The following is a 25,348-nucleotide window of genomic DNA, read 5'->3' as shown; positions in this document are numbered from 1 at the left end:
ATTAGCACTGTTTCTGGCACATAGCAGGCACTCGATAAATGTTAATGGCTCTTTGTTCAAAGGATTTTCTTCCTGATCATCTTGTTCCCCCAATATCAGTAAAACTATGTACATAGCATAGCTTAGTTAACAGAGCTTAATGTGAACAAATTTATCATTTTGAATGGAAGCTTCCTTGTAACCAGTAATTCTACTAACCTGTCCCGTTAAGTCTTTTTTCCAGTGGGAACCTCTAAAATAGAAAAATTGACTTACTTTAATTTTTACCCATTTTCTCCCATACTGGTAAAGCTGTTAAATAAAACAGTAAGAGGTAGTCAAACAAGAGTTTGAAGGAGCATTTAAGGGCAAAGAATAACAGTCAGACATAATGCTGTAATTCCATAGACACTTGATTTTTAGTTGTAGCTATACTGTGTTGTAGTATAAACTCACCAGACTGGACCCAGTTGGATCTTTCCAGCGCTCCTTGTTATAGCCAGTTCTTATTGGCTCTAGCAGATATCAGTGTCTTGTCCTATTTAGGAGTCAAAAAGCAGCTTTGAAAATAAGTATTACAGTTTAACAGCTTACATTATGGTTTGCCAGTTTGCTACCTTCCCAAGCCTTGTTGGTTGTAGACCTCCTTCCCCTCCCTCCTGCTCCTTAGCATGTCTTAAATACGTTGTTGTAGTTCCCATGCTTCCTTTTCATCTACTGCAAGTAATTTATCCTCCTTTGGCCTCAGTCTTCTTATCTGTTAAAGTTAAAGGAGAGTTAGAATAGTTTCAGAAATCACTTTCAGCTCTAGTTTTATGATTCTAAGTGACTACCTCCAAGAATCCATCCAATTGTAAACCCCTCCCCCCTGTAGTTTACAAAGGATTTTACTCCTCATGACCTTGTGAAGTAGAAGATCTTAAGCACACTATTTGATTTCCTAGTGTAGAGTGCTTTCTAAGAAGAAAGGTAGAAAAAATGGATATGTAGAAAAGAGAGGGGAAGAAGAGGAATATAGATAATTCCATAATTTAACACTTGCCTTTGAGAGGTAGAAATCAAAGGAACAAAGTGGGTGGTGGCTATCTTCAGTGGTTCTTAAAAGGCATTCAGTATTTTGTAATTGTGAATCAAATCAACTAGCACTTATTAAGAACTTGTACAGTATATAGATAACATCCAGAACTGCTCAAATAACCACCAATAGGTCTAGATTGTTACACTGGATCCGTTAAGGACTGTCTTTGTGACTTAGGAACACTGGCATTTTTGCATACTACAAAATGAATTCTGGTTCACAGCTTCCGGCATCCTGAGTTCCCTCAGAGTTATAAAGAATTTTCAAAACAAAATTAAATAACCTTCTAATACATATACTATGTATACTTTAAAAAGTACTTTGAAGAATCACAATTTCTTAACAATAGGATGTTACTTGAATTGAATGTATTAAGATTTGGGGAATTGACTAGATTATTTGCTACATGGTATGGAGTAAAGTTTGTTAGTTAATAAATGTTGATGAGACAAATTTTTCTGAAAATTTGTAAAACCAGTGATTTTCTCATTTTAATTCCATTAGTTTTTTTTTTTTTTTTTTAATGTAAATGTTGTGAGCAAGAAATAATGTCAACTCGGGGGCAGCTAGGTGTCATAGTGGATAGAGGTCTGACCTTAGAGTCAGGAGGACCCGAGTTCAAATGTGACCCCAGACGCTTGACACTTTATTAGCTATGTGACCCTGGGCAAGTCATTTAACCCTGATTGCCTCACAAAAAAAAAAAGAGTGTCCCTGCTCCCCTCCTTACCCTGTTCTCTGCTAACCCACTCTGTGGATCTCTTTATATTTCACAGAATTATCCCTTGAGGTTTCACAAAGGGACAAAAACCTTTTAATTTTTTGCAAAAACCAATTAGCATAAAATAACCATGCCAAGCACATCTGCTTTCTTTGTATGTTTTATAAGGAATAGGGAAAATTTACTTGAAGTCAGACGATATCTCTTCTTTATTGAACTGTGAAAAAGTGACTTAATAGGATCATTGGTTTAGAGTTGGAATGGACCTTAGAGAGCTCCTCTCATTTTCCAGATAAGGAAACTGAAATACAGAAAGGCCAAATGCCTTACTCAAAGTCCAGTGGGTTGTTGCAGAGCTAGGATGCTAATACAGATCCTTCAACTCAAATGCATTACACTTTCTACTACTATGTAGAGGCTACCAAACCAGGACAATGTTCAGTATGCACAGATGGGACTTGATTCTAAATCCTCCCTTCTAGTTTTTCTGTGTCTGTTCATTTTTAATTTCTATAGGATTTCTTCATATCTACAAAAAATCTCAGTATTGTTAGCAGAACATTGTATGGAAGAGTTCTTTTCTGAGGTCTTTAAAAAAGGATTCAACATTTCTTTGGGTTTGAATTCCACCTTACAGCTCATGTGTAACCTAGGCAAGTCACTGAATCTCTGTCTCAGTTTCTTTGTAAAATGAGGGAGTTGGACTAAATAATGTTTAGTGTCCCTTTCGGCTTCATAGTCTGTGATACACTCTTTTGATCTCAGTGCTGAAGCAGAAAGATCCCTGGATTTGGAATCAGGAAACCTGGATGTGAATCCTGTTTTTGACACCTATGTGGTCTTTCTGAGCCTCATTCTCCTTAACTGTGTAATGGAAAAGATAATAGTTGTTATCTATTACATGTCTGTTTTGTAAGGAAAACGTTTTAAGGGACAGTTGCAAGGGAAATGCTTGATAAATCCCATAGTGCTGTGAAGTTATAAATTGCCCTTGTTTTATTAAATTTAAAAGCAAAATGATAGTTGGGAACAAAATATATGCTACTATATCTTTAAAACTACATGCTTTATTGTTGTTGTTTTTTTTCCTTTCACTTGCTAGTCGACAGCAGGAAATAGAAGAAAAACTCATTGAGGAAGAAACAGCGAGAAGAGTGGAAGAACTTGTGGCAAAACGAGTGGAGGAAGAATTGGAGAAAAGGAAGGATGAAATTGAGCGCGAAGTTCTCCGAAGGGTAGAAGAAGCTAAGCGCATCATGGAAAAGCAGTTGCTCGAAGAACTCGAGCGACAGAGACAAGCTGAGCTTGCAGCACAAAAAGCTAGAGAGGTAACGCTCGGTCGTTTGGAAAGTAGAGACAGTCCATGGCAAAACTTTCAGTGTTGGGTTGTGCCTCCTGCTCAGTTCAGAAAGAGATGGAATACAGACTATCTAATTCCTTTCTCATATAAACTTGCATTGCTGCGGAAGTTAATTTTTAGCCTATTCAGAAGAGCTGACTGATGCTTTAAACAGTTATTCTCCTAAAACCTATTCAAGGATACTTGATTTTAATGGAACTGGCCTACATATTTGAGAAGTGTTTGAAACTTTTGCCATGGCTGCAGGACCTACAACCAATCCTTTCTTTTTTTTCGGGGCGGGGGAAGAGGAGGGTTGGAGACTTGGTAAAGGGAAAAGGTTAAACTCCACCTGTGGTTATGCATTCTTCTTTTCTGTTTTATCATTCTATTTACCTAGACTGTGAGAGGCTTCTTGCCTTCAGTCAGTTTAAAAAGAGCAGGGCCCAGCTTTGAGCGAGAGCACCTGCTTTTGACAAATAGGTTTTCTTATTCTTCTTTTTTTCCCTTTAAAAAAAAACAAACTTCAAATCTTGCCTCAACACAATGGATTAATTCTTGGCATTCTGATCCTTAAGGCCCTCCACTATCCTAATGTGTTTCAAAGAATCTTTTTAGGAAAAATGTCCAGATTATTATCCATTTTTTTAGTATCTACTAACAACTCCTTTTTTCTCTAGAGAGTTATGAAGGAACAGGTTGTCCTTGTCTGGAGTCAAGCTAAACACATGATTTGTTTTATCAGCAGCTGGAGCAGAAGTTGAAAATGTCTTTCTGTGAGACAGTAATTTGCTACTTAAGTCTCTATGGCTTGTTTGCACCAATTACTCCAGATTTCTAAAACTTCTAAAAAGTCACTGAGACTTTTGAGGCAAAACTATAGCACTGAGTGATACTCCACTTATGTTGGCAGAAATGAAAATGACTCTTTACTACAGAGAACTCTGTAGTGGTTTGTTCTTAAATTTCTGTGGCTAATAGTCACTCTTAATCTTGATGTTTTCTGGTTATACACAATAGAATACCAAATCCTATTTGCTTTTAACTTAAAAGCTATTTTAAGTTTTCTCATGTTAACTTTGCCAAGATCAACACACAGTTCTCTGCTTACAGTGGATTTCAGTTAATTCCATAGGTCTTATGTGCGTAAAATTTGTTAAATGTGGTATATATCAGTGCTTTTAATAAGATGTTGTTTTTGGAGTAATAGTGCTGTCTTGTAGCGAGTTACCAATCATAGTAAGATTTTTTTTCTCTTCATGTGCTTGCTTTGTTTCATATTAACAATTTTTTTTCACACGGACACAATCCTCTGACAGTCTTTCCAAATACTAAAATCATGTATGCTGTAAACTGAACACTGCCCAAACCATCATGCAGTATTCATATAGTTTGCATAACAAAATTTCATTAAATTCTCCAAGAAAAATAAATTACAGAACTTTATTTCCTGACCATGCCTCCCCTGGATTCCTGAATTCCAGTTCAAACTGTAGATGACAATTTAAGCTGCCTTAAGAAATTGTCAACATACTGAATGTTAAGTCCATTTTCCCCATGGAAGAAGCCCTTAGTTCCATGAAGTATGGATTACCATTTGTATTTTTCACTAACAGTAAATGTATTTTTCTTATTAATTGTTTGCCTTAGGAATGATGAATTACATTTTTTGTTCCTTCTTACCATAAACATCTGCATTCCTCAGCTCAGCCTTCCTTGTATGTTGTTTCTTTATAAATGGTTGAGCTGCTGATGCAGGTATTGCCAAGCTAACAGTACAAATCATTTTAAAGAGGAAGCTGGCGCGTATGGCAGCCGAGGAGCACACTCTGCAGGACACTGGACAAGACAGTAAATATTCAACTTTTAATGCTGATTAAAGGAGTATAGGTAAAGAATACGTAGGTATACATAATTGGTGAGACAAATATTCACTTTATTTATATTTTATATATTATTTTTTTAATTTGGTAAATACTATCCAGTTTTGTAGTTGTCCTTGTTGATTTGTGTGATATTAAAGTATTAGTAATAACTATCAGGAATCTATGATTAGGGAGGGTTTAGTTGGTTGCTGTTTGGACTGGGAGGGATGATTTAAATTTAGTACTAGAACCAATTTTAGTGGCTGCACAGTTTACCATTTGTCAGACAAAAGGTGGCTATAAAGCTGCCCTGTAAGTCAGTTCACAAAAAAAGTTCAGAGGAAGATTAGTAAAGATGCACAAATAAAAAATACTTTACTTTTCTAACATCTTACCATGTCCTCCCCTTTAGGAGGAAGAGCGTGCAAAACGTGAGGAACTGGAGCGAATACTGGAAGAGAATAATCGAAAAATTGCAGATGCACAAGCCAAACTGGTATGTACCTTAAAAAATCCATAAATGGAAAGAATGCTTATGACATGTAAACCTCTAGGGCTCCAAACCAGTTGTCATGCTCATTTTTGTTTGTGGTGAGGGTTTACTCCCTATAATTTGACACATTTGACCAAGGCTTTAGAGGCTTGGAGTAGACTCAGATAATAATAATGATAATAGCTAACATTTATATAGAACTTAACTGTGTGCTAAACACTGTTCTGAGAACTTTACAATCAGTAGTTCATTTGATCCTCACAATAACCCTGGGAGATTAGTGCTGTTATTATCCCTGTTTTACAGATGAGGGAACTGAGGCAAACAGAGGGTCCTGGGTCACACAGCTAGGGTCTCTTGCTAGATTTGAACTCGGGTCCTCCTGACTCCAGGGCTGGTACTCTTTCCACTATACCACCTAGTTGCCCCTGCTAGTTGCCTCTTGATGGCTAGAAGTTCCTTAAGCAGGGGACAATCATTAAGGTTTCAGCCAGCCCCTAGTCCAAGACTCTAACTCTCTTCCTCTCCCTCCCAAAGTAATCTGTGTAATTTGGGATCAAGCAAAGAACTTACTGGATTCAGTATAGATTACTTTCTCTTAACCTAAATCCTAAGGCCTCATTGGACTTAAGATGCTAAAAGCAACTTCTAAGGAACAAAACAAAACTAGTTAACTTATTCATTATAGGATACCAAGATTTTACGTTTTCTATTTGTTTTATAATTTGATCAGTTGAGTCTAAATAGACAGCTTTTGTAAAAGTCAATGCAATAATCTTTAAGGGGAAATACATTTTTTAGTCCTTTGAATATTGAGATTTTAGAGGCTAATTTTTCAGAGTGTTCATGAGAACTATTTTAGGACTATAAATATAATCGATTCACTTCAGTCATGGAGAGACTGTGTTTTCTTTTCTTTTTTTTAAACTAGGCAACGGGGTTAAGTGACTTGCCCAGGGTCATGCAGCTAGTAAGTGTTACGAGTCTGAGGCTGGACTTGAACTCAGGTCCTTCTGAAGCCAGGGCTGGTGCTCTATCCATTGTGCCACCTAGCTGCCCCAAGACTGTGTTTTCTATAGAAAATACTTTGGTCTGATGAGATGAGAGGGCTATCTCAGGTTCAAGTAGAAATCCTGTCATTGGACAGAAAAGGGAATTTAGAAATTGCCTAATCTAACTCTGTCACATTACAGATGAGGAAATTAGGGCTCTGAAAAGTTAGGTTTCCTGCCTGTGGGTACACACGTAGACTACCGTTAAATGGCAGAGTTGGAATTTGAAACCAGAGTATCTCAGAAAGGGCACGTTTACATTGTTGGCCGTGAAAGGAACTTAGACCAGCAGCTTATTTGGATAGGCTGTGGGACAAGTGCAACTTTAGTTCCCAAGTTTCTTCTGAGTTTACAGTAAAACAGAAGAAATATGGAAAATTTCTTAAATTACAAAAATGTTATATAAAAGACTTTTAGGGATCATGTAATCTAGTATTTTCATTTCATATATAAAGAAACTGTCTTGCCTAAAGTTATAGAGCAAGTAATTGAGAGTGCTAGGACTTGAACCCTGATCCTCTCATTCTTGCACTTTTTGTTATTACAGCTAGGTCCAGATTTTTGTGAATAATAAATCCCTTGATGTGGTTGCATGTATTTGAATTGATGCTTTTCTAAGTTATAATTATGTAAAATATGGTAATTAATTCCAACCCAGTGGAAATACGCAGTGTAAATTCAAATAATGTGACTCTAGTACTTCAGGGGATCACTAATCGGAATTTAGCTGTGCACGAAATCTGGTTCCCTGGGTACCATTCCTTTGGGCTTTGTGTTTTGCTTAGAGTCCTGGGAATCAGGAGGGAAAATAGTTTGCTTCAAGAGTTTATGCAATAAGCATTTATTTAGAATCTTTTATGATTATCATAATTCCTGTGGGTTTGTTGTTTTTTTTTTTTTTTAAATAAGATGCAATTCCTTCTCCTTCCCACCACCTAGGATTTAGATTTATTTGAGTAGATTGGGAAAATGTTCTAAAAGGGAGGATGAGTTATGTCCTTTAGTTGAAACTAAGGAAAAGCCTTTTTATGAGGTTAGAAGAACCTAGTCAGATCAGAGAGACTGTTGGAAAATACTAAGAGAATGTTGGGGAGATAGAGTGGAAATATAGTTGATTGAGGGTCTAAAATGTCAGCCTGAGCAGTTTGAAATACTCCAATGCCTTTTGAATTGATTGAATTTGGGTTTAATATTATAGATAATAAGTGGTTTGTGTACTGGACAGGAGAAACCTAGCTATAGAGAGACCACACAAGAGTGACTATCAGTATTACCATGATAGGGCAATGAGAGGTTGGGATTTGGAAGTAAGAGGATAAGCTGGAAGTTGAGGAATTATCCTAGAAAAAGAGGTGGGGAACTTTTGGCCTGAAGGCCACATGTGGCCCTCTCGGTCTTCACATTCAGCCCTTTGACTGAATCCAAACTTCACAGAACAAATTCTCCTTAATAAAAGGATTTGTTCTGTGAAACTTGGACTCAGTCAAAAGGTTGTACCCAAGGACCCAGAAGGCCACAGGTTTCCCACCCTTGTCTTAGAAGGGTGGAGTGACTGCTGTCTGCTGTAAGGAAAGAGTATTCCTAAATTGCTGACTGGCAAGATTGATGATGGCATTGACAGTTAATAAAGAGGTTAATCAGTAGTTGACAGAGTTAATGCCTCCTGTACTGTGTGCTAGGCACCTTATAAGGCACTGGTAATTTAATGGTTTTGAAGATATACGAGTTTGATAGCATGACCTTTTAGTGGAGGGTATCCTTTTTGTCTGCTGGAGAAATGGGGCTGAAGAGCATGTGAGAATTAAGTTAATCAGGCTTGTTGTTCAGTCATTTTCAGTCATGTCTGACTCTTTGTAACCCCAATTTGGGGTTTTCTTGGCAAAGATACTGGAGTGGTTTGACATTTCCTTCTCCATTTTACAGATGAGGAAACTGAGGCAAACAGGGTTAAGTGGCTTGCCCAGGGTCACACAGCTAATGTGTGTCTGCTGCTAGATTTGAATTCAGGAAGATGAGTCTTTCTAACTCTAGGCCTGGTGCTCTATTCTCCTAGCTGCCTCAATCAAGTTTATTTAAGTGCTTCATATGTATGAGGAATTGTGCTTAAGTGCTGGGGATACCATGAAAGGCAAAAAGTAAGGGATAGAGATTTGAAGGAAGCCTTTGAGTAATGACATCTCTTCTCACAACCCTGTGAGATGGCTAGTACAAGTATTATCCTCATTTTACAGACATTTGAGTTACATGACTGAATCAGAAAAGATTCAAAACCTGGGTTTTATGACTTATCTCTTCTGCTATCTCTTCTACATCTTTTCTTTTTAGTGTTTGGTTTGTTTTTTACCACTGTACCTTAGCTTTGAATACTCTTATTTTTGAAAGACACTTGCATGGAATGTTAATTTAAGTTATATAGGAGGAACAGGTAGTAGGAAGCTAAAGAAGATAAAGGACCCTGCTGTGTGTATATCTGGTCAGCATCTAGTCTTATTAGGTAAGTAGGTGTATCTCTTTAATACCATATAGTGCAGAATAGGAATTGGTCTGATAAAATGAAACCCCTGAAGATAATTTAATAGAAATTATAGTGAAGCAGATTTTGGCTCCATGTAAAGAACTTAGTAACAGTAAGAGTAATATGAAAAGAAAATAAGCTGCCTTGTTAAGTGATGATAAGTTCCTGTCAGTAGAAGCATTCAAGCATAGGTTTTATGACTACTTACCATGGCTAGTTGTATAGAGAATTCCTTCATTAGGCATCAAGTAAAAGTAGATAACTCTGGAGTCTTGTTGAGTTTTAAAGTTTTTAAGCATGGCACAAAGACTTTGCTTGGTCAGGTTCAGATAACCAATTTAAGAGTGGTTCTCTAATTTAACTGAGCAAAAAAAAAGGATTAAAATGACACATAACATATCTGACATTTGACAGCAATGTTAACTTGTAAACCAGATAGAAGAATCTAGACCAGTCATAGGATCCTAGATCCATCTGTTTGAGGTGGAATTTAACCCAGGTCCTTTAAAATGTTTGAAGTCTGAGGCTAATAATTAAAAGTTTACATTTAGCATTATTCTTCCATTCACTGGTAACTTTTATTCAGCTTTATAAATGAGAACAAGTTGGAGAAGGATAGATGAGAATAATAATAATAGCTGACAATTCTATACAAATTTTAAAGTTTTGGGGTTTTTTTTTGTTTGTTTGTTTGCTTTTTTTTTGGTGAGACAATTGGAGTTAAGTGATTTGCCCAAGGTCGCACAGCTCGTAAGTGTCATGTGTCTGAGGCCAGATTTCAACTCAGGTCCTTCTCACTCCAAGCCCGGAGTTATATCCACTGTGCTACCTAGCTGCCCCAGTTTTAAGGTTTTCAAAGCACATTTTACTTACCCAACAACTCTTGATATCAGTGCAATTTTTTCCCCCATCTTATAAATGAGGAAATTGAGACTAAGAGAAATTAAGTGACTTGCTTCAGTGTTACACAGCTAGTAAGTATCTGAAGTGTGATCAGAATCCTGGTCTTCCGAAACCCAAATCTGGTGCTCCTGTGCCTCTTTGGAGGATAGATTTAACATTCAAAACGTTTCAGCATAGAAATGTCAGTTAAACCTAATTGGGTGAAATTTAATATGGATAAATGTAAAGTCATAGTTGGACTTAAAAAATTACAACTGCCCAAGTAAGGATGGAGATTTAAGAAAGATTAACCTCAAGAGGGAAGATTTACAGTGGTTGTATTTTGCAGTTGAAAAGAAACTCTCCTTTAGAACATTTAGAAAACTGCATTATTAAACTGTGTTTAATAGATTTGGGGGTTTTAATGTACTACAGGGTTAATGTGAATAAACAGTATGGCCTAGCTCCCCAAAAATGTATACAGTGTTCAGAGTGAGGAAGATGAAAGTCCTTCCCTCAGGATGGACTTTGACAAGTTAGAGCATATCTAGAGGAAAGTGTCCAGGATTGTGAACTTACTTCGTGAATATTGTATTGTATCAGAACTCAGTTGGCAAGAAGTGACAATGTTTAACCAAATAAGGGTGATTTAGTATCTTAGCACTTAAGTGTTGAACTGGAACTTATGTTTCATTTAGTCCAGCACCCTGGTTTTGCACATGATTAAGCTGAGGGCTGGAGAGGAAATCCACCAGGAACAATGAGGGAATCAGACTGTTATGAGTAGAACTGCCCGGGAAGCCACAAGAGTCTAATCAAGTACCAAGGAAAGCTTTGCTTCCATTGAGGGAAAACTGATGGGGGTGGGGGTGGGGATCAGGTTGGGTTGGTAGTTAGATGTAGTTGGTAGTATTACACCTTGTTAGGTAGGTTACTCCTATTAGACCCATAATTAGAAGCAAAGACTAGAAGACTGATTGGGGAATGTAGAATAAACATGGAATGGATTGGTACACAGATTTTCTCTGGAGTCCCTTTAGATCATGTGATTCATTTATTCAGCAAGAATTTTGTTAAGCCCCTACTGTGTACATAGTTTTATATTAAGCAGTAAATTCTATGCTTAGCCTCTTTTTAGAAGTACTGATAGAGGTGGTAAGTGTAAATGGAACTGCATGTTCAGTCAAGTTATTTCCTTGCCATTTAGGTAAAGGTGGTAGAGTGATGGGAAGTGTGTGTAGTGATCGTTTCTGTAAAAGAAACCCTGAGGTTTGCCTCGCCAAATAAAATGCGTAGTTTAGATTGGAGTAAAAATATAGGATCCTAGATCTAGAATGAGAATTGTAAGAGACTATGTTATTTTTTTTAATTATTATTTTAATAATTATTTTTCATTTCATTTTAAATAGAAGAGTTGATTAAGGAATTAGGGATTGCATTTGTGGAGTTTGGTCTAATCAGTAAAAGCATCATGATACAGAGTCTTGGGGAATATAGTCAAGATCTCAAGTAAAGGGGGAAAAATTTCTTAAGATTTCTTAAGTAGTGTTGAGTGTTCAACATCTCAAGTAGAGGGAAAAAATTCTCCTGTGAAGAACTCTGAAGACAGGTCCCTAGAAGTATAGTAGTCCAGAAAAAAAGATAATAAAAGAACAAATTTGGCAGTAAATAAAAGGAAGCTGACTAAATGTTTAAAAAAACAAAGCCCACATGTAACTAGCCATATGTTAGAGAATAAAAGGATAGGTTCAGAGATTGCAAGGAAGCATGATTACTTAACAGGCAATAGAAACCTTCCTTGATATGGTAGATTTTAAAAGCTGTGTTAAAATTGAAATACCTTGAGATCCATTATTAATTTATTTCAAAGATGACTTAACATACATATGAATGGCTACTATATAAAGAACATCATACTAGCTACTGTAGGTGTTACAAAGAAATAGAATACAAAGAGCTTTCCCTCAAGGATTTTACAATTTAATTGGAGTCAATATATTTAAAGGGAAAAGAGGCAGTAGAGGATGAGATGGATAGATAGTGTATTGGAAACAATGAACATGAACATGGACAGACTTCAAGAGATAGTGGAGGATAGAAGGGCCTGACATGCTGTGGTCCTTGGGGTCCCTAAGAGTCAGACACAACTGAACAACAACATTTCATTCTGTAAGGCCATATATGATGAAAGGATCAAGTAGTTGTGGTAATGCTATGGGTGTTTATAGGAAAGAGATTACCAGGCTAGAGTTGTCAAAGAAGGTTGTATGATTTTAAGATCAAATTTTAACCGAACCTTGAAAGTTGAGTTTTAGTTGAGTTCAGCTAAGCAAAGAAGGGTGAAAGTTCATTTAGCGATTTTATGTAGAAAACTAAAAAGTAGATGTTAGCCATCATAAAGATCTTTGATTTCTGATCCATATTCAGTTACTTTATGTATTTGGAAACTCTGGGATGCCTATGTGCTTTATCAAAAATTCTGATAAGCAGTTAAAACTCAGTTATATTTTATTGCATTTAAAGATAGATCCAAATGCACATGGAGAAACTGCTCTAATGACTCATTTATCTTTTATTATTACTTTTGTAGATTTAGATTTTCCTAAAATGAGAAATAATCTGTCATATTATCAAGGCAAAATAATGGAAGTTTTAGCCATGGGGCTAAAGTGGCAGGGGGATGTAAAAATTGTGATATCTTTGTGTATTCTTTAGTCCTGACTCATCTCTGTGACCTTAGACAAGTACCTAATTACTAAATCTGTTTCTTCAACTCTGAAATCAGGGGGTTGGATATGAAATTTAAATGCCTCTCCATAAACATTCAGAAAATAAATTTTTTTTGCTTCTGTAATATGTGAGTTACTCTATTCCTTTAGATAGTGTTTACAAAGTGATTTCCTTATAGCTACCCTATGAAGTAGCTAGTACAAATAATATAACCATTTTACAAATGAAGAAAATGAGGGTTAGAGTGGGTTGAGTGATTGGTCCAAAGGCCAACAGCTAGAAAATGTTTGGTATCAGAATTGCAATGTGCTGTGACGGTAGGAAAAATAGTGTAAAGTCAGCACCATGAAGCGTGGGAGGGGTCACCAATTTTTCTCCCTATCTTATCTCACTTCCAGTTTTGTTTTTGGGAGTTTTTTTCCCCAATTTTTAGCCTCCATAGTTGCTTTTGAAATGGTGTAACTTTTTACCCTGCATAAACTCAGTCCTAAGTCTTTTTACTAAAAACCTTGCATTTTAGTAGGAATTTTCAAAGCTCTTTGATATATTTTATTTCATTTGATATTCGAGGGAACTATTATGAGGACAAAAGCCTTGTTTCCATTTTACATATGAGAAAACAGATGTGGATGTGCCATTTAAATTTTTAGTAAAACATTAATTTATTTTAGTAGGGAGTACACCAGCTTGAATTATAGGACATTTTTTAAAAAAATGATGGGTTGGTTTTGTTTTGTGTTGTTTAACATCAGAATTCACATTAAATCTTATTTTGCCAAGTATAAGTTCTGTAGGTATCTAGAATTGTTTTAACATATAATCATAATTAAGTATACACATAAAACACAAAGTACAGTGATGTCCTGCATACAGGAAATATTTGAATTATGTTCCGTTCTTATTGTCATATTTTAGGAGGAATTTATTATACCTGATCGCTAGAAAGCACCTAGGATGCTGAGAATGCTAGGGCTCTAAGACCATTTATACTCTTATCAAAGAGACTTAAGGAAGACATATTAGATTTCTTCAAACATTTGAAAGGCTTTCATGAGGAAGAGGAACTTTTGTTTGACCTAGGTAGGGAGAACTTGGGGCACTGAGTAGCAGCACAAAGAGATTCCAACTTGATAAAAGGAAAAACTTCATAATAGGACTGTCCAAAAGTATAATAGACTATATCAGGAGATAGTGGGCTTCCGCTCTCTTTGAGGTCTTTAGACAAAGGTTGGATGACCATGGATTAGACGAGATGGTCTCTGAGGTCTCTTCCAACTCTGATCAGCTTGGAGGCAGGGCAAGACAAAGAGAAAATAGAATTATAGGGGAGGAGGAAAAAGAATTAAATGGGAATGAGAATTATAGAAGAGGAGTCAGCCTGAAACATCCAAATGATTTTCATTTTCCAAGAAAGGAACTTAGAATTGAGGTAACAGGTGGTGGAATTTAGTGTGTCAGTTTAGTGCTGAAATTTTGCTAATGGCCCTTTATAGATATTCACAATTATTGGAGAGGCAGACACCCAACACAATTAATGATTGTCCCATGGTTTGTACTGATTAACAGTGGCTGGTGACAGGAATGAACTAACCCTTTCAGATTATGTCCAGCAGAATACTTTAAGTTGATTCCCAAAATCTAGTAAAAATCCTTCTTCCATATCTGTCCTGGCTGTTGTATTCGGTAGGCAAGCATTCTGGGCTAGTTGTAGTTGGTCTCCCTAACTAGTAAAGGAAGATTCAGATTACTCTTGACTGACATTCTAAGGTACAGCAGTTCTCAAATTGTGATTCGGGGATTTGTGATGTCAAAAGTCCATAATAATACTAGAATGTTTTTATTTCTAATATGGTAAATATCAATTGCTGTATCTCACAATAAAATAAAATTTAAAAAAAAAACTTACTAGGAGGTCCTCAAAATAAAAGGCTTTAGACTTAGCCTCTGAGGTTCTTTCCACCTCTCAATCCATAGTCTCAGAGCATTTTAAGTACTTTAAATGTGCATAGAACATTCCTTTTCATGTCAGGTTTATGTGCAACTATCCTTACATGAGAAGTTGTTGGGAAATTCAGGTAATATTTCAGTTTTTCTAGAATATCCATATTGCAGAAATAGGGGGTATAGTAGTGGTTTGGAGATGTGATAGTTTGCCACAAGAAATTCATTATCTACCATTCAGAGACTTGTTGATTTCTCAGAGAGAGGGTAGAAGGAATAAAAGTGAGAGGCAAGTTCTTCAGGGTTCCTCACTAGACAGTAAGAAAAGGCCTACGTTTTTTGGCTAGAAGTAGGTAGTAAAAAATAGATCGTACGAAAGGGAAAAGAAATGATTGAATAACCCAGTAGGAGAGGTGGTATGGTAGTAAAAAGAACCAACAAAAGGCATGAGTTGGTGGCTCAAAGATCTGTTATTCATCTCTTAAATTATAAACATTCTATTAGTTTTTCTTAAGAGGTTTTGTGCTTTTTAACAGTCTGTAAATAATATCTAAACAGCTTGAAGCCATAAAAGGCTAAATTCTAAAATACTTGGTTATAAAAGTAATATTTCTTTCCTACTTTCCAAGAGTTTTCTGATGTTCTTTAAACATATTAAATTAGTCTATCTATAAACAGTACTCATTTATGTACTTTAAAGAGAGGGGAAAAACATGACTTAACATTAGATTACATATTGTATGCCAACTGGACTGAGGGTCCTGTGATTTTATTTTTTGTTTTTTTTTTTTTACTATTGTGTGTAGCAGAAAGATGCATCTTAATAAAATAGATGCTGATTATCAGTGTTCTTTGGGCATAGCTGGATATGGAGCACTTTTGTAGAGTCATGAAAATTTGCAAAACATAAAGAAATATTCTGTTGGAGGTTCTTATTTGGTAAGAAAGGGGAAGGTTGATACATAGCTTACATTTCTTCAATGCTTTGTCCTTTTAAAAATGTTTCCACTTAAATATTTGATTCTCTCAGCATTCTTTGAAGTACATATCAGGGAAAAAACCATGAATATCCAGTGAGACTCAGGGTCACAGCTAGTTTTAATGATAAGAATCAAGACTAGAATACAGCTTCTGAAGTGAGTGGATGACCATACTACATGAGGTAAAAATAAGTATATTATGCTTAAAAGGAAAAAAGAAAAGAAAATGGAGAATTTGTGAATAATTTACATCTTTGAAAAGGTGCCTATTGCTGGCATCACAGCCCCCTGTGATGTCATCTCAGATCCCAGGAGGTAACTGGAATCAAGAGGAGCTTTGTTGGTATTGGGCCCTAGGGGAGAGAACAGACCTTACCCTGGTTTAATTTATGTAGTAAGTCATAGCCGGCAAGAGAATAAAGAAACAGTGGATCTCAGGTTTGACTCAATAGAATGGCTGAGCAACCTAAAGATAGGATGAACATTGCTATTGTTAGCTAGAAAGGGTGAGCGGGTAAATTAAGCTTGACTGCAAGTATTTTCTCTCCAAGTTTTCCTAGAGTTTTTCTTTTAATCACTTCCTGCAGTCAGGCAGTCATGTCATCCTGTTCATGTCATGGTGTTCTCAAATCACCCCATTTCCCTTTGACTAATAGCTCCACCCTGGGGACTCAGCAGTGTTACTTCTGTGTCTAGCAACCATCTTTCGCCTGTTTATTCTCCCTATTACCTGATTGCCCAGCTACCTATGAGTAAACTTAAGGAGAGTGTACTTATCTCCTTTTCTCTCATCCCCATCTTCCTCAACTCAAAGCCACCGCCTTATACAAAAAGAGGCAAAAGATAGTGTCTAGACTAAAGAAACTTACAGTCAAATGGGGAGACAACAAATATTTACAAACAAGCTATATACAGGTTAAATAGGAGATAATTAACAGAAGGAAGGTACTAGAACTAAGAAGGTTTGGGAATAGCTTTCTGTAGAACATGGGATTTCAGTTGCAATGTAAAGGAACTTGAAGAATTTAGTAGACAGAAGAAGAGGGAGAGTATTCCAGGCATGGCAGACAGAGAAAATACCTGGAAATAAGAGGTATGGTGTGTCTTGTTTGTGAAACAGCAAGGTTATCAGTGTCATTGGATTGAAGAGTAGGTGACCAGATATTAAGTTGTTAAGAAGACTAGATTTTACACTCCATCACTGGCTTTACCTTCTGTTATCTCAACTTCTGATAGTGGTTTTGGAGGGTGTCAGAATACTGTTTGCTCCCTATTGCCACTTCAGCTCTCCCTGTGCAATCATCACTCAGCAACTTCTCCAGAATTCCATTAAAAATTTTTTCCTTATAATGCTCGTGGTAGCTATTGCCTCCTGACCCTCAGTTCACTCCCTGTTTTTTCAAAGCATTTAGCACCTGGCTTAGTATCTTCCTCATGTTGATGTTCTAAAAACATCCTGATCTCCCAGTTTCTCAATCTTCTATGTCCTATTTCTGTTGAAAGCAACACTGTCCTTCTAGTCACCCAGGTTCCTGACTTCATTGTCCTTGACTCCTTATTCTCCCTCAGCCCCACATATTCGTTCACTTGTCAGACCCTGTCATTTCTATCTACACATCTCATTCCATAATCTTGCCACCTTATTGATCACTTTCTTGACCACTACTTCAATAGACTCGTGCTTCTTTCTACCTCAAATTTCTTCCCCCTCTAATCCAGACTCTCATACAGTTACCAAAATTCTTTTCCTTAAGTTCAAAGATCATATTTGACCAAAGCACTCCCCAGTAACCTGCACTTGCTCCCTGTTGCCTCTAGAACTAATTATGGATTTTTTTGTTGGGCTTTTAAAGCTCTACAACCTGGTCCCAATCTCTTTCCAGTCTGATTATAAATAATATTACTTCCTATGCTGTCCAGTTGAGTCAAACTGGACTTTCTTCTTTCCTCACACAAAGTACTGCCATCACATATATTCTTGCTTTTGTACTTCTCTCTCTTCTTCTTGGAATGCACTCTTTCCTTGTTTCTGCTTCAGAGCGTCCTTTATTTCCTTTGTACACAAGCCTATTCCTGGTCTCTCCCCTAATTTGTATTTGTTAGATTTATTTTATTTATGCTTGCATACATTTTGTCTACCCCCGGTAAGCTCCTTGGGAGTAAGGGTTGTTTGCTTTTTAATTTTTTTTTTTTAAATTTTTATCGCCAGTGCCTGGTACTAGGCACTTTAATAAATGCTGGTTGATTTGTTGTTTGATTTTTTATCTTTGACCCCATCACATTTTTATATTTGTTTATTATATTTGTCTTTATACACACCACATTCATTTCTTTAGTAGAATTTCAACTCCTTGTGGGCCAGGAATTATTGAGATTATGTTTTATCTTTGTATCCTTTACACAGCAGCAGAATTCCTTGCAGAGGAGTATTTAATAAATGTTTATTGAATTAAAGGCAGAAGATGCTGCCTCTGAAAATCTTGGAATCTTTTGATGCAAGTCATTGGCAAGTGCAAGGAGAAGGCACAGACTATTGAATAGGTCAGGATACTCAGAGCCTCAGCTTTGACAAGTTTGGCAAGTTTTCCTCTTGGGATGGGGGAGGAAATAGTCACACCTTAATCTTGTTAAATTAGTTTGTATGCTTAATTTATTGATAAGATATTGAGGGAAAAGGTGGAGTTTTAGGTGGATTCTGAGTGTAGTGGTTTTTCTATACTGTTTCTGAAACCCAGTTAACTAATATACTTGTAAAATGGAGACTTTTTTGGTTGTAGGCCCTGGTTGAAAATTGATTCACAGAATCATAGACTTTTAGAGTGTTTTCCATGCTGTGTGGTCTGTGGAACTCTGGTGTTTAATGTTGTATGAACATAGGGGTTTCGTGAGTGAATTTAAATGTTAGTGATATTCCTTCTCTTTAAATCTGTTAATGAAATTATTAATAGCTGACATTTATATAGCACTTGAAAGTTTGGTTTGCAAGGTAATATACAATGCATTATCTTATTTGAGTATTGCTATTATTTGCATTTTATTAATTCAGAGCTTGAGGCTCAGAAAGGCTAAATGACTAGCACCCTGGTCACAACGTAAATGTATATGAACCTAGTTTTCTTAACTTCAAGTCCGACACTCAAAGATATTTATTGCATGTGACAATTATATTTTTTCCAAAGAGCTCAATTTCCATTGTTTTAATCCCAAGTTTTACTTATCCATCTTATATCTTCATTATTAACACATACACCAGGATGTTATTTTATGTTTTCTTTTGACATATTTAAGAAGAAAAGTTCCATGATCCTCCTGTTTTATAGATAAATAATGAAATATATCACTTTGTATTTAAACATTTTACACAGTTACATAGCTAGTTTGTAATAGAACTGGGACCATAACCCCTAAGTTTCCTGACTAAAATCTATGTCCTTTAACTGTCTCCTTCAGTACCTCAACAAATATTTGAATGATTCTTATATTCTAAACATTATTCTAAACATCAGGTTGAGGGGGAAATGGAGAAATTATATTCCTTGGTTCTGGGAGATGTGCCAGGGAGATGTGAAAGAAGTAAAAACATTTGACAGTACAGCATTGAGACATTACAACATTAGATTTTGGCTAGACATATATACTAGATTACCTTGGCCAAATTATAATAGGCTTAGACATAAAGACAAAAAGTCTTTAATTAAGGATTAGGATGGGGCTAGAGAATCAGGGACCAGTTCATGATTGTCCATTTTGGTTGTGATGAGTCTTTCTCAGGTTGAGATCTTTCCCTGGTTTGTAAAGGCTGTCTTTGCTGCCTTTGTTCTTTGGTCTCTTCTCTGCCTGGAGTGAGCTTGCCCCCCCAAATGTGAATGGATTTGGGTGGATAAGGAAGTATTGAGTTGTTTGTTTTTTCTCCTGCTGATTTCTTAGCACAGTTACTACATTTGGCAAGTTATTTCAATTATCCTTTTTTTCCTGCCAGCCCAAAGACTGGCAATGATTTCATTCCTGCTTTTATTATTCAGACCATTAGTGAAGTTAGGTGTGTGAAAAGTAAGAAGTAGTTCTTTATTATTACTTTATTTAGGTCCCATTAATTTTAGAGGTTAGAATATCTCCTAGCACTCTTATACTAGTATATATAGATAGATGAATGTTAAATAAGACACTGTCTCTTACTCAGTGAGTTTACAGTCCTAGTTGGGTGAGAGATAAACGAAACTACAATATGAGGCAGAAAGAGCTAAGTACCATTTGAGTTGCATAAACAAAGTGTTATTACAATTGGGGGAGTGGGTGTGTTGCTATTACTCTTACCAAAGTGATTAGTGATCTTGAGGCATAATTTAAAATAGACTTTGATCCATGTGATTTTTATAGTCAAAGTTTTTGTAGTCAAAGAAGGAAGCATGTGCTAAAGGAAACACCCAGGTGTGGTCAGACCATGATGAATAGGGCAGTTTGGTTAGAGCATGGGTTCACATCTGTGAGTACTGGAAGTTAAGATTAGGGATTAAGATGAGGCCATATAGATTTTGGGATTTTAGGTACATTTTGGATAGCCTATTACAAGTGATCAGCAGGCGATTAGTAATATAGCATTGTTGCTCCACAACAAAGTCTTTGTATAAGATGAAGCTGGGGGAATGGATGGAACTTTTGTGGGAGAGAATACATAGAAAGGAGGTGGTGTGAAAGTGATTGGTATTAGTATAAAATACTGTAAAGATGTCAAGAAAGTTAATAGAGGAATGATTTGACATTGGTAACTTTAAAAAAATAAGCAGTGAGTGTGGCCCCAGCTGCTCTTCTTAATAGCAAATGGTAGCTAGACCAGTAAGGTCAAGAGAAATGTCCCAGGAATAGTGGAGGGCATCACAAAATTTCTGAGTTTAGAAGGGGAGTGTATGTACAAATTATTTGTTGGTTGACTGTAAGATTAAAGATCCCATAGAGAAGGTAGTTGAGAAGGGTATAGAAAGCAGAACTAGATGGAGTAAAGGATAAATAGGTAGCAGGATTTGCCTTGAAGGTGAGAAAGGATATTGCTTATTCAGAGATAGAAAAAGAAAGACAAGAGGTGAAATTAGAAAGGAGAGAAAAATAGGAAGCTTCTCTTTCCAGGTGGTATCAACTTTACTTTTTCCACTGGGGGAAAAATGCTTGGCCAAGACTGCAGAAGTGTGGGATCCTGGAGAGTAAAGGCTTTGAGTTTGGTGACAGATAATTGAAAGAACTTGCCAAATGTGGTAATTGTGTTAAGCAATCAATAGATGCATTAATAAAATGAGTTGCAATATTGTGCCCAGTAGAAGTTAGCATGAGTTTATAGGCTAGGTCACACTGATTCCATGATTTTCATGTCCCATCAGCAGGAAATAGTAAAAAAAGGAAGTTATGGGGTGAACCAGAAATGGGACAAAACAAACTCTTCCTAACATTTATTAGGATGTACTTATTTAAGCAGAGTACTTTGAAAGATCAATGATTTCATCAATGTGGATACATAATTTAATCTATTTTTATGTTCTTCTAATGCCTCAGAATTAAAATTTATGAACCTCTTTCATATTTAGAAGGCATAGATTGAACAGGATCTCACTGACTGAAAGGACAGACACACCCTCAGTCAGCAATCAACAAGCATTTACCCAGGAAATTAATTACCTTTTGTTAAAAAAATAATCTTTTAATTTTTGCTTTTAGCTTATTTGTCCCCTCATAAATACAGAATGTCAAGAATTTTATTTTATATATATATATGTATATATATGTATATAATTGTTTAGGTTTACTACATGTATTTTTGGAATAAAAAATTTTATATGAAAATAGTGAAATTTAGAGTTCTTATTTTTACTTTAACTTACAGGCTGAAGAACAGTTGAGAATTGTTGAAGAGCAAAGAAAGATTCATGAGGAAAGGATGAAACTAGAACAAGAGAGACAACGTCAACAAAAAGAAGAGCAAAAAATTATCCTGGGCAAGGGGAAGTCCAGGCCAAAACTGTCCTTCTCAATAAAAACCACCCAGGATTAAATTGAAAACTCTGAACTTTTACAAAGAGAAATGGAAAAACTTTGTATGGTAGCTTCATGTTGAAGTGGTTTTTTTTGTTTGTTTGTTTTTTTAATTTGGAAAATCTGGAAAGTTAGCTTGTTCTAATAGGGGCTGTGCTCTGCAACTTTTTTTTTCCTTTTTAACTTCCATTAAGTCAAATCCTTATCAGATCATTGTTGTCTTCTAAAGAGTGATATTTTCACCCATTTTAATTCTGTGTTAGTGGTCTGAAGCAAATCAGGTCACTATATAAAATTGTGGATGGTCTGATAAGGTTTTTACTGACCCCCCTCACCTCAGAGTTATACTCTGTTTATTAGACCATAATGCTGGTTTTGCTGACTTTTTTTCTTTTTTTCTTTTTTTTTTTAAGAAAAAAAAAAAAACACATAAAAAGGGAAAAGTTGGTAATTGCATTGGTAAATTCCCAGGGTATTACTGGACCTATGTGGTGTATTGTTAAATCAGTGTCCTATGATACTGTTCCACTGTTGCGCTTGATGTTCCTGATACAGGTAAGGAATCAGTTGGTCAACTCTGCTATAAATATATAAATATATATATATAGTTCAGTATTGTCTCTGTTCAGTTTGTTTTTCTTACATTGACTAAATCCAACCAGCATTCCCTATTGTGTAAATAAATCAATTTGCTGAATAAAATAAGTCTTAAATTCATATGTTTAAGTAATTTTTTTTTAAGTTCTGTTTTTAAAAATACTTATCGTCAGTCAACAGTTTAGTAACACTTCAGATCACTAATTTTTCTCCCCAGTTTATACCTTTAATATAGAATTTAAAATAAGCTTGTGAATTAATATTTAATGGCTATTTTCATAAATATCTGCTTCATAATGATAGAATGATTATAGCTTCAGTATTCATGTTTGACTGTATCATTTACAGGACCCCAGATAGGCATTTAAATTCTAGTCCTCAGGTTTGTGCCTCTAAAACAATTAGGATTGAAGTGTTATCACCACAGATTGTTCTTAAAACTAGGAAAAAGTATTTTTAAATTAAAAGGCAAGGTTTTGGGTTGTTGTTTTTTTCTTCCAAAATTCAGAAAGTTTAAGCATTTGTTTATTCAGAAAGTTTTCAAATTTTTTTAATACATGCATATATTTATTTTAAAGAAGTATATATTTGAATTTTAAAAATTTCTTATGCATGTGATGGTCACATCTTTTTTAACAGGAATTCTGATGCCCTCAGTTTGTCTGTGTTTGAGTTTTTTGTTGTGTTTTTTTTTTTTTCTCTTTTACCTACTGATATTAAAACATTAGAAAATGATTTGGGTACAAAAAAGTGATTACCCAAGTTAGATAAACATGGAGTTGAAGTGAGAAAATACTAATATAATTTCATAGGGAATTTCAGTACAGGCCAGGTTAACTAAGTTAGACTTCTTTTCCTTGCATGCTTACTTCCATTCTTATCTTGTGGATGAAGATAAGATAGTGGCAGTAAAGTAAAAGTTACATGATCAGTTTAAATATCATTCAAAATAAATTTTAAAATAAGGCACATAATTAAAAATAGGCATGAATTGTAAGAGCCATGCTCTTAAACAAATATGATGTCAGTGGCTTTAAAGTTATTTTGTTTTACTAGATGAAGGATAAGCAATTTAGGATCCGAATATTTTTATTATTGCTGCACTTGCCTTTTTTTTTTTTTTTTTTAACCTTTGGGTTTTATTTTTTGTTTTCATTTTGTCTTTGCTTTGGGGTAGGTTTATTGGTAGTGTAAATGTCTGCACAATCCTTTATGCAAATTAATTTCTGTAAAGTTCTGTATTTAGGTGTTGGGAACTGTGTTAATCCTATTTTGCTTTTAATTATAAATGTATTTTCACAGCACTATAAATAAAGAGATGGTTTAGGCTTACATAATTATAGGTAGCTTTTCATGCCTTTTTTTGATCCTGTTTTCTTACTGCAACACGTGATAAGGTCAAATCACAGTAAGTTGCATATTGACAAATGTCTATTTGTATTATATCTGCTTGCCATCTGAGACTATAGGTTTTGAAATATTTCACGTGCTCAATAAAAAAATACTGCTTCTCTGCCAGGCTGCAGGGAAGAGAATATGATAAATGTTAAATAATATATACTGAGTCCTTATTTGTGCTGCAACAATGTAGTAATTCCTTTACAGTTATGTATCCACTGCCTTTGTTAAACATACTATAAAATTTTATCACATTTTATTTACAATTGAGAATGTACAACAATGATTCAATCTGGTCTCTTAAATTTAGAACTTGTTTTTAAGTTTCAATGGATCCTAGAATGATTTGAATTATAAGTTTTTGTTTACTTTTGTTAACTTGAAATGTCTTAAATACAGTAAATGCCATTGCTATTGACCTAAAATGAAGTTTGCAGAATACCAGTTGTATAAAGAAAACCTTCAAATTAGCTTTGTGTGAAGACTCTTTAATGTCTGAAAGAGTCTTTTTCCTATTTTAATACTACTGACTTAGAATTGAAGTTTCTGTCATTTTAGTTTCCTGTCTGGTGGAGCAAGCTATATGCCTCTCTAATCCTTAGCCAAACAGCTCATTATAAAGTATGAGTGAATATGAAACAAACATGTTTTGCTACTAACATTCTCAACCTTTCACAAAGTATCAGTATTTCTTAAAATGCAAAAACTTGTAAACAAATATATGGACATAGTTTAACATAGATAATGGAATTCTATACAGCTTCTTGTATCTCATTTTTACAACCAAGAGTTCAGAGCTGTCAGCATAGCTAAATTGGCTGATCTTAGTTGTGAAAGTCGTCTGGAAGTTTTCACAAAACAAAACCATAACAAATCTTGCTAATAGTAAAATAACAGCTCTAAGTAATTTTCAAACTGGATTTCCAAACAATTGACAATTGGCTGTACTAGTGTAGGCTTCTCCTTGAATGGAGATTACACCTCATTGTATCCTCTTCTGTGGATTCAGTTCTTCCTTTCCTCTTCCTGTAAGCAATTAAAATTTATTTGGATAAGATGGAAATGAGTTCTGTATATTTTAGAAGTTTAAAGTATTTATTGCCTACTCAATTATTCATTGCTGATACTGGTGATCAGTATTGTAGGTAATCCAAAAGATGCTTCTACTTGACATTGTAATAGAATGTGATTTTATAGCAGATTTGCATTCTGGATTGTTTTGCTTCAAATATACAATCAATGTTCTGAGCCCATACTTACTAATTAATTGGGAAGCTGGATCATTTGGGAACAAATGGTAAAAGATTTGGGATTAAATAATTTAGGATAATCCATAAAACATCACTGGTATGTAGACAATTGAGAGCTGACTACTCAACTTTTCTAAACAGTAAGATTTTTACTGTGGTTGTACAAAATTATTTCAGTATCAGTGCTTGTTTTGGTGACCTTTGTGCGATTATGTTACAATCTATTTGGATGTTTTAAATGAATTATAAGGTACTGACATTATTGAGACGATTACTATTCTGTCAATAAAAAAAACCAGTTTTCATGTGGAATGGACGAGAAGAAAGAAGAAGAGCTTACTCTTCCAAGCACCCTATTTTTGTATGTTATCAGCATTAGGGCAGACACAATTATATATGTAAAGTACCTTAACTCTACCTTTTAACAAATTTACTGATTTAACGTCTTGTCACTCATTCATACTCTTTACTACTGGGTAACACTGTGTCTACACGCATGGAATAGTTATT

At 35.4% G+C, this 25,348-nt stretch overlaps 1 protein-coding gene across 1 annotated transcript in view; it reads left to right on the top strand.

Annotated features, from left to right (window-relative positions):
- Positions 1-22,310, top strand: part of LOC114046306 (arginine and glutamate-rich protein 1) — a 30,672-nt gene extending 8,362 nt beyond the window's left edge. The window contains exons 2-4 of the mRNA XM_027866607.1: positions 2,881-3,106; positions 5,395-5,478; positions 21,445-22,310. Of these exons, the coding sequence (XP_027722408.1) occupies positions 2,881-3,106; positions 5,395-5,478; positions 21,445-21,612 (478 nt within the window). The 3' untranslated portion in view covers positions 21,613-22,310. The remainder of the gene's footprint in view (positions 1-2,880; positions 3,107-5,394; positions 5,479-21,444) is intronic.
- The last annotated feature ends 3,038 nt before the right edge of the window (positions 22,311-25,348 follow it).

The sequence above is a fragment of the Vombatus ursinus genome, unplaced genomic scaffold (genome assembly GCF_900497805.2).
Source record: "Vombatus ursinus unplaced genomic scaffold, bare-nosed wombat genome assembly UNPS02014781.1, whole genome shotgun sequence".
NCBI lineage: Eukaryota > Metazoa > Chordata > Mammalia > Diprotodontia > Vombatidae > Vombatus > Vombatus ursinus.
The sequence above is the reverse complement of the archived record's forward strand: the minus strand, read 5'-3'. Positions and strand labels throughout refer to the sequence as shown.